Source organism: Scleropages formosus, chromosome 5 (assembly GCF_900964775.1).
Source record: "Scleropages formosus chromosome 5, fSclFor1.1, whole genome shotgun sequence".
NCBI lineage: Eukaryota > Metazoa > Chordata > Actinopteri > Osteoglossiformes > Osteoglossidae > Scleropages > Scleropages formosus.
In genome coordinates this window covers 24,102,319-24,111,707 of record NC_041810.1, presented here as the reverse complement: position 1 = coordinate 24,111,707, position 9,389 = coordinate 24,102,319, and the positions used below count along the sequence as shown (strand labels likewise).

At 37.7% G+C, this 9,389-nt stretch overlaps 1 protein-coding gene across 1 annotated transcript in view; it reads right to left on the bottom strand.

The window, feature by feature from the left end:
- Positions 1-3,544: 3,544 nt before the first annotated feature.
- Positions 3,545-9,389, bottom strand: part of LOC108942188 (ankyrin repeat and sterile alpha motif domain-containing protein 1B-like) — a 34,714-nt gene continuing 28,869 nt past the window's right edge. The window contains exon 12 of the mRNA XM_018765334.2: positions 3,545-3,825. Within this exon, the coding sequence (XP_018620850.1) occupies positions 3,801-3,825 (25 nt within the window). The 3' untranslated portion in view covers positions 3,545-3,800. The remainder of the gene's footprint in view (positions 3,826-9,389) is intronic.

Genomic DNA, 9,389 nt, shown 5'->3' with positions numbered 1-9,389 from the left:
ATTCACAGCCAGCCTCAACTAGCTATTAAAGTAAATCTAAATCACAACTGAAATAGTTTTATCTTCAAGGGTACTACTGCAGGAGTGGAAATTGAACTCATCCTTTGAGTGCAAGCAATAAACGGTTCCCTTTTAACACTTTCATAAATAAGTTAGAAATATGTAGACCTAACTATTAAGTCTATAATTTTGTAAACACCCATCCAACTTCAGTAACCACTTGTCCTGAGCAGGGTTGCAATGAACCAGAGTCTACCTCATAAGCATTGGGTGCAAGGCTGGAGGGGGTACACTTTCAGAGCTATCACAAAGCCCTCCTGTCCCAGTCACTCGCAGAGCAGCTACATACTCACTCACTCACTCACTCACTCACTCACTCACTCACTCACTCACTAACTACAGGCAGTTACAATCATCAGTTCACCTGAATTGTATGTCTTTGGACTTTGGGAGGAAACTGGAGTACCTGGAGAAAACCCACGCAGACAGAAGAAGAACATGAAAACTCCATACAGACTAAACAGGGATGAAATTCTTTTTTTTGCACCACCCAGGCGTTGTAAGGCAGCAGCATGCACCCCCATTATGAATATCTGTGACTCAAATTATTAAATTGTTTTGTCCAGGATGTACCCTGAGATAGGGTTAGGCTCCAGTAAAAACCCTGACCCGTGCCCGTTTTTCAGCATAGGCTCCACACTTCCGAGACTCTGCAGCAATAAATGAATGAAAACATTAAAAGACAGACTAGACATAAAAGTTTTCTTACAAATACATTGAGACATGTTGGGAGGTATTATAGTTATTGTCATGCATAAACATGCATTTTGATTGTTGATTATGAATAACTTTTCATAAGAACTCATGGTAATTTCATCCCCTCAAAAGTAAAACTTGACCCTAACCCTAACGGAGTGTTTCATGAAGTGAATTAACACTGCTGTGTGAGGGTTGTCTGTACATACATTTATGGATTCTTATAGGCTGTCAGTTTTCCCATGCAAGACGCAAGTAAACTAAAGTATTATCTGGGGCTGTATACCCTTTACCAAAGCTGATGTAGTCCTCTGATGTTGTGGGTATTTTTTCTCCACTGTGGGTATCTTTGTGGACAGAATGGGTTTACTTGTTGGGCTATTTGGTAGCAACACTGGCAATTTTTAAAAAAAAAAAAAAAACTGACTAAACAAGCTTTTCAGTACTAAAGAGCTCAGTATGTTTCAAGGAACGTCAAAATTACATTTTCATCAATGCTGTAGCTGCTGTTTGAAAAATGAGCAGCACTGTAGCCTATTCTCTTTATTTGCAGTTATATGTAACTGTGTGATTAACTGTTGCCTTGCCAGTTCAGTCCTCCTCATCCGGTACAAGTCCGACCTCTTCACTCACCACAACAATCAGATGCTGCTGTGCAACCTGTTCAATACCTTGCAGCCAGTTGAGAGCTGTTCCGGTCGTTGGCCTCATGAGAAACCTTATTCCCTAGCACAAGGTTGAATAATAAAGCCTCTCCCTGCTCACAAGGGGACCAAAACAGTCTTGCAGTTGTAATTGCTGTTAAAGGTGGTCCTACAAAGTACTGAATATTAACGTAAATGGGAGATTTCAGTTCTCTATTCTTAAAAAAAAAAAGAAAAAAAATCCTGAAAATGTATTTTCATATTGCCTTTATGGAGTATCGGATCTCTCTAAATACTCTGCAACCAACTCCTCACAGTGGTCTATCATCTACCGTAAAAGTAAAGAGACAGAGAGGCTCACGGCAAAAACTTGTTCAGTGTTCCTACTTTCCTGGGTGCTCGTTTTTTGGGCTCCCTTGTGTCCTAGTGTACCATGATGTCTTCTTTTGGTTCCCTGTTTGTGTAAATAAACTCACATCCACCACATTTCCTGCCCCTCTGTTTGTGACAATGTGAGTTTTCAATTAAGGTAACTTCAGTGACTAAGTTTATCTGCACAGATGGTGAAGCTGGCTTTTACATGTCCAGAGTATTACACTACATTTTTTAGCGGATGCTTTTCTCCAATGAACCTTATTATGTTATGTTACTGGCAATGGTTTACCCATTTATACAGCTGGGTGTTTTAGTTTTCTAAAGCAATTTAGTGTACGAACCTGGGGTACTCAAGTAGGAGACGAGAGGCCAACGGGCAGAAACAGTATACCAAGAAATTGCAAATACATCCTCGTACATGGAGTAAGGACTGAAGTTGAAAAGATTGTACTTTATTGCAGGTATGACCATGCAACTCTGCCTAACAAGCTCCAGAGGGGTTTCCAAAGATTCCAGAATTACTTTTAATTGTGATGCAAATCAAAGCTGTTAATTTTTAAAGCGGAAGCAATTTAGACACTTCGGTCATCCACATATTTACAGAGCGAACCTCCAGTGCAGACCATAGCATTAGAAAGTATTTCCTTGCCAAGTGTGTAATATTAATCAGCCTATACTTCATGACATCATTAAGGAAATGTATTAATCTCCTAGCCTATTTAATTATGACAACGTGACCTTGGGGGATTTTAATATTCATGTTGATGAGGAGTCAGACACTGTCGGAAAAGGTTTTACGTCCGTCCTGAATTCTGTATGATTTACCCAAATTGTTAAAGACCCAACTTATTCTCATGATCATACATCCATTACATGAAACTATTTATTTTGAGCTACAAACTACCGTTGTCACGCCTTTCCAATAAAACCAGAGTAGTGTGACATCTAGATGATGACAGTACTGCCAAATTTATTGAGTTTGTCAAACTTTACAGACATAGATCAACTGACTGTTGATATAACTATATTGTAAAAGACACTTTGGATTGGGTAGTTCTGCCTAAAAATAATTACAGCTATGAAGAACTTACTGTAGTTCAATAAGGCAACACAAAATTCATGTTAGAATGTTGAAAACTACAACATAAATGGAGATCAACTAAATGACACATTTAAAATATATCAGAATTCCTAATGATTAACTGCCCTGATTATGTTTGAAATATGTTTTTTTTTCGATTCTAATCTTTTGGCTCTCACATTACTGCATTACCTAGGTTTTGTTTCCTCAAGCTGAGAAATAACGATAAACTGACATGCTTCTCATCTCAGTGTCCAATTTGCAAAAATTAACATACACTCAATATTTAATGATGCTATTTTTTTGCATTACATACATTCAGTTCACAATACAAAATCAGCTATATAAAATCAAATGTTGTGATATCCAGTTTTAATTTAACTGAAAGCTGCTTTATTGTCATAATTTATAGTACTGTCTTACGACAGCAGATGTAAGAACATCAAATATTAAACTGATGGAATTAGCAAAAAAGTCAAATACAAAGAAGTAAAAACATTAAAAAACACATAGCAACCACCGATTAAACAGGCATTCAATTTTGAATTTGAAGAAAATTAAAATAAGAGCAGTAATAAAAATGTCTTCAGTAACAAAGAGAAATGCAAACTGATGTATATCGATCTTTTAATCCAGTTCGGTTAGTTTGTTGTTTTTTTGCAGTGGGTTAACCCTACATCTTTGAGCCTGTCCGTGGTGTTTAAGCAACTGACATTTATTTTGCATGCTGAGGTTTTCACCACATATTTTTTCTTGATTAAATTTTGAGGAATTTGGAACCAGTTATTACAAACATAGGAAACGAGTGTTTAGGAGGAGATGCAGGTTTGCCTCGGCCTCTCACAGGCTGCGGGGTTCCCATAGCTGCTTTCATTCCAAACCCCCAGATGTTTTCTTTTCTGCCCATTCCGACAGCCAGTCTGTGTCCTTCAGTCTGCACTTGGTCACGATTTCTCTTGGCTTGATTTTCTTCATATTTAGGAAATACACAGAAAGGATTCATTATTTTAAGTGCATCAGTTTGTAAAAGTTTGCATATATATTTCTTAATAAATCAGTTTGGTAAATGTGCCACTTACTTTGAATAAGACATTGCAGCCATTGCAGTTTATATTGATTGATTTATTGATAAGGAGAGTTTTTTCCAGTTTTTTAGAGAATATTACTAAGGTGAAAGAGCATGAAGAGCATTCAGCAGAGAAAATGTTTTGGGGAGATTCTGTTGAACATATAAGGACTGTGTGGTACAGTCCCCAACTGTAGAGAAGTAATGCGTTCCCGAAAAGAACGTTGTGCCTTCGAGATGCTCCTGAGCCCTAAGGATCACACTGATTCATGCAAAAATATCACAATTCCATTGGCAGTTACTTCAGTAGTTAACATTAGTCATCATAAGACAACATAGCAAGGTGGTTTCCCTTCGTTAATTACGCTACACTACAGAACGACTGTCTGTCTGCCTGTGCACATTCAGCTCTTTCACTGCTGTTTACATACCGTATACCCTTAACAAAGCATGGACTTCATCCGGGTGCTTCAGTTTCTTCTCAAAGTTCAAAGACGTGTGTTTCAGGTGGCCTGGTGACTCTAAATCGTCTGTAGTGCCTTTACGTGTTCAGTGCTCTGCTGCTGACACTGACTGCAAGTCTGAAAACCATGTCTGATCGTGTGACTACGTAAACCTTGTGCTATAATAACCTGCGCAAACACAAAAATTAAGGACCTAAAACGAGACATGTTTAAGAAATGTACTGTAATCAATTATAAGAAGAAGCTGTAAAAATTCAATCCAGGCAGAATAAGTACATATATAAAGGCCCCCACCGCTCTTCCCGAGTAAACTCCGTATGTCTCTCTGTGTCTGCGGGGGTTTCCCCTGAGTGCCCTGGTTACCTTCCACAATCCAAAGACATGTTTCAGGAGAACTTGAAATTGCCCACAGTACGTGACTCTGTGCGTATGAGTGCGTTAGATCACCCTGCTGTATAAACGGATGGTTGATTGTAGGTAGTTTACTGTACTCTAATACTGTAAGTCACCTTGGATATTAGTTTCAGCTAAAAAGCCTGTACTAAATGTTAAATGTTTAACATTGCAACCTTATTCAGCGCTCTGTGTTACTCTGGTGAGAAGAGCACTCAATAAAAATAAACTGAATTGAACTGAAGAAACGTCAGGGCCTCGTGCTGCTCAGTTGTCGGGAGACATGCAAAATTCAAAACGAGTTCAAATGCCTAGAAAGACAAAGTATGGCTATTAAATGAAGCTCTGTTGAATTCTCATAATTCGAATGGATATATGTGAATGTATGACTATATGTGTATGTGAAAAAACCCCTATATAACAGAAAAGCACAGGGTCACAACAACCTACCAACAGAAACAGTACACAAAGAAATCACAAATATATCCACATGCATAAAACAAAGGGTTACAATATTGTACAGCTGTGATCACTTAGCACCATGTAATCAGTTACAAAATTCAGATCAAATATTCAAATTTTCTAGCAGTAATAAGTTAAACACAGTTTAGATATGTGACAGAAAATCATTTGTATTAATTGGCATGAAAAAGATAAACTATAAAGGGTTAAAGAGGCTAATAATAGTAACATTGTGGTTAGAGCTGCTGAATTAAACCCAAAAGTCACAGGTTCAAATCTCACCTCACGCTGTAGTACCCACGAGCAAGGTACTTACCCTAAAATTGCTCCAATAAAAATTGCACAGCTGTATAAATGGGTAAATAATTGTTAGTAGCTTAAAATTGTAAGTTGCTTTGGAGAACAGTGTCAGCTAAATGAATAAGCGTAATAATGTTATCATCAGTCTAAAACTCTTCCAAAACAAATAAGAAACCCCTTGCTGCCCTGTTAACTATGTGCTGGAAGAAGGGAAATAATCAAAGAAGGTTCCTGCCTCTCAGCAACTAATTTAAAGCTAATTTAAATTCAATAAAACAATTTTTTAGTAGCGTCAAAGCTGGCTTTAACCCAGTTTGATTAGGTTTAATGGCTTTTACAAAAGAGTGCTTCTAACCTATAGTTATGCCAGTGTTTTGGTTATGATTTTGAAACCCACATGATTCAAAAGGAGGAACATTCTAACAAATTTTTGTCTTTCTCTAAAACTAGACAAAGCCATTTTCCAAGAGTCAGGAATTTGACTTAAATTAACTGAAGGCACTGGTTCGGGATACACTTTGAACCAGATTTTCTTATACATTTTACTGGAACACCTGAGGCCTCGGGACTTTTTTCCCCAAAGTCATTGATTGAATGGTTTCCCAGAGCTCCTCAGGAGTCAACTGGGCATTTTTGAAGTGTCTCAGACACTTATGGTGACAACCTTTTGGAATGTGACTGTACTTCGTCAGTAAAGCCTTGCCACTGACCAGTGTAAAGAAATCTATACGCCGCCTCTGGAGATCCTAATTGGTGCCGACATTCTTTAGGCATTGCACAATTGCTTTGTTCAGTTAATTTTACAGTGCAGAGGTGGTTATATTCAATTCTCTATTTTGTACAGCGTTTTTCTTACCAGTGACACAGAGCACTAAATAAGATTGGAGTACAAAAGAAGGTCACTGAAAATGACGCACAGTTACAGTTTTAACACATAAAATCTGAGAGAGTGGGCCAGCTGGCAATAGTGGAGAGGAAAATTTAAAAAAAAAAGAAAAAAAAACAACTCTAAATTGAAAAGAGAAAAATAAACCTTTGGGGTTCCAAGTACCAGTGGCTACCCATCCCTCGTGGGCATTCTACCGTGAAGGCAGTGGACCCGTGTGAATATGTCTAATATAAAGAGGAGTCGTAGAACTGTCTAAGATAAGATTAAGACTTAGATATAGTCTGTAGAAGCTATTATTCCTTCAAGTCCAAGGTTGCTGGGCCTATTGTGTCATATCATTGCGGCAATTACCAACTGAAGGCGTTCGCGTCAGTCGTATGAAACAAATCAAAACGCACCTGTGGGCTTGTTGGCCACATTCCATACACTTCTAGATGATGTTCAGTGAACAGCATTCACCAATTGTCATACAATAAGTTGGCAATTATGTATCTGTTGTATCTGGCAAATCTGTTTTACAATTTTATATGACAAATGTATTATTTCCTGAGCAGTAATGAAAACAGTTATATCTCCCGATGTTTGCATATGTTTAATATGTGTACTTTTTTAAAAATTTAATTTCTCTCTGCAAAAAAATTATTTTGTTTGTATGTTTAACACTGCAAAACATTTATTTTCGTGATGTGTGAAAGAAATAAATTTCGCTGTGCTTCTATTCATAGTCCCCACTTATTCACAAAAACTGTAATTGTAATTATATATGTAATTGTTTTTGTGACATACTTTAGTATAGTTTAGTAGTGTAACCAGTTTGTCTGAAAACCTGCATGTATTAATGGGACCCTAAGTTCTTCTGCCATACAGACAGGCTTGCTGCTGTCTGAACTGGTATGGGACAGGATGGATAATATGACATCTGGACCAAGGACAGCAAACTCACTGGAGGCCTCTGGCAGCCCTGGGGGATATATCTGCAGTTTTGCCTGTCTCTTTCCTGTCTCTTTTGTATGCTGCTAGAAGCAATGGATGGATTTGGAGTTTGAATAGTTTCTCCTCAAGCCTCATGATCTGTGAAACCATTACATAAATAGTCATGTTCTGCAGTTTAAGCTAACCAGTTGCTGTGGGCTTATGCTGTGTACCAGCCATCTGGGAGCAAGCTTTGTCTTCACCATGATATCCCACACACAGAAATAAATGCATCCACAAATCCTCACATATTGCACACATAGTGTGTACAGAAACATTATGCACAAACTGAGCTTATAAAACTCATACACTGTATATTACACATTTGCACACATCAGCATACATCATATGCACGAACATACATTACGTTAGTATATATTGCGTGTGAACGCACACAACACAAAGAAACTAAAAGCACTATACTTGTGCGAAATATACACACGGACGTTAAATTAATAAAATGCACGATAATGTCACGCACACTAATACCGCGCATCATTTTCCATGCACATAAATACACAGTAACAAAAACACATGTGCACCTATGGTATAAACAAATAGAGACAGTTTATTCATCAGGTAACAGATATGTTCTCAAGTTTTCTATGATGATCTTTAGATCAGTAAGATGGGAGCCCATATTCAAATAATGTCCAAACCATCTGTGTGCTGGAAGCCCAAGATGGATACAAGTGTTATCCTGCAGTGAGGTCACTTAGGACATCAACTTTTTATTAATTTACTCTCAAATTCTGGCACCTTATTTTTTTACTGAATTTTATTACATTACATCTACACACATAAAACTGGTAAATTTCTATTTACATTAGAGCTGCACATCCAGTAAAAAAAAAAGTCCACCTCATTTATCTCAGACACAAATGGGGTTTCAACAACAATGTTTTTTCACAATAAAACTGATTGTTCAGTTATGATCCTTTTATGATTTGTAGATTATACATGCTGAGAGATGGCCCATGTACACCTGAAAGCCTTTAATATTGTGTTAGAGATGGTGCATGTACAGCTGTAGGTCTTTAACGCTAATTATTAGTGATGATGGAATTAGAGCCCTCTATTTGATGTGTAAGAGATGATCACGTACAGCTGTAAATGTAACATTTTGTGGTAAAAATGGAGTGTAGTTATAACTGGATAGGTTTCATGCATTCCACAATGACTATAAAAAACCTGTAATAGATGATACATTCTTTAGTATGTAAATCCTCCCAATGTTTTACAGTTGCTCTCCGCTTCTAAGCATTCTAGCATGAATGTTGAGCCTCTTTTGCCTGTTTCCTCACATCAAGTTCCATAAGTGACACATTTCACATCTAATTCAGGACACAAGAACTTTGTCCTCTAATGAAAATTGGGGAAAAAAGACTTCCCTCACATGAACATGCTGGTTTTCTTTTTTTTTTTTAAATGTGCCTTTAAAGTACTTTATAAAGCAAGAAAATTCTTAAAAGAAACAAAATACTGCAAAAAAGGATGCAGCAAAACTACTATAGTTTGCTTTTGGCAAGTAAAAGCTGCTACATGTTGTAGAAATTGTGCCATAAACAGTCCTGCAAACTGTGAGCACTGTAGCTGCATCGGTCCAGAACTTTGTGACTGGTGAACGTAATTGGCTAACTAATGGAACATAAAGATAACCAATTGACTGAATAATAATAATATAATTTATAGGTAGCACAGTCAACACCTCACTGGCCTATTCCTAATCAACACGGCGCAGCTCATTCATTGGAAACAAAGCAGCCGGCTCACAGACGAGATCCTAAAGGCTAAAATAGTGACTGGCTGAAACCTAAAGAGCAGAAACTCTGCAAGGTTTCCATACTGAAGTCCTACTTCAATCTGCAGAAGGAGAGACAGTGGGAAACTGAACCTGCCCTGCCTCTTAAAGGGTTAGGGAGGAATGGCAGAGAGGCAAGCTTCAGACTAGTGCTGGTGCACCAAAGGGTGCCTTTGGTGCTGTGGA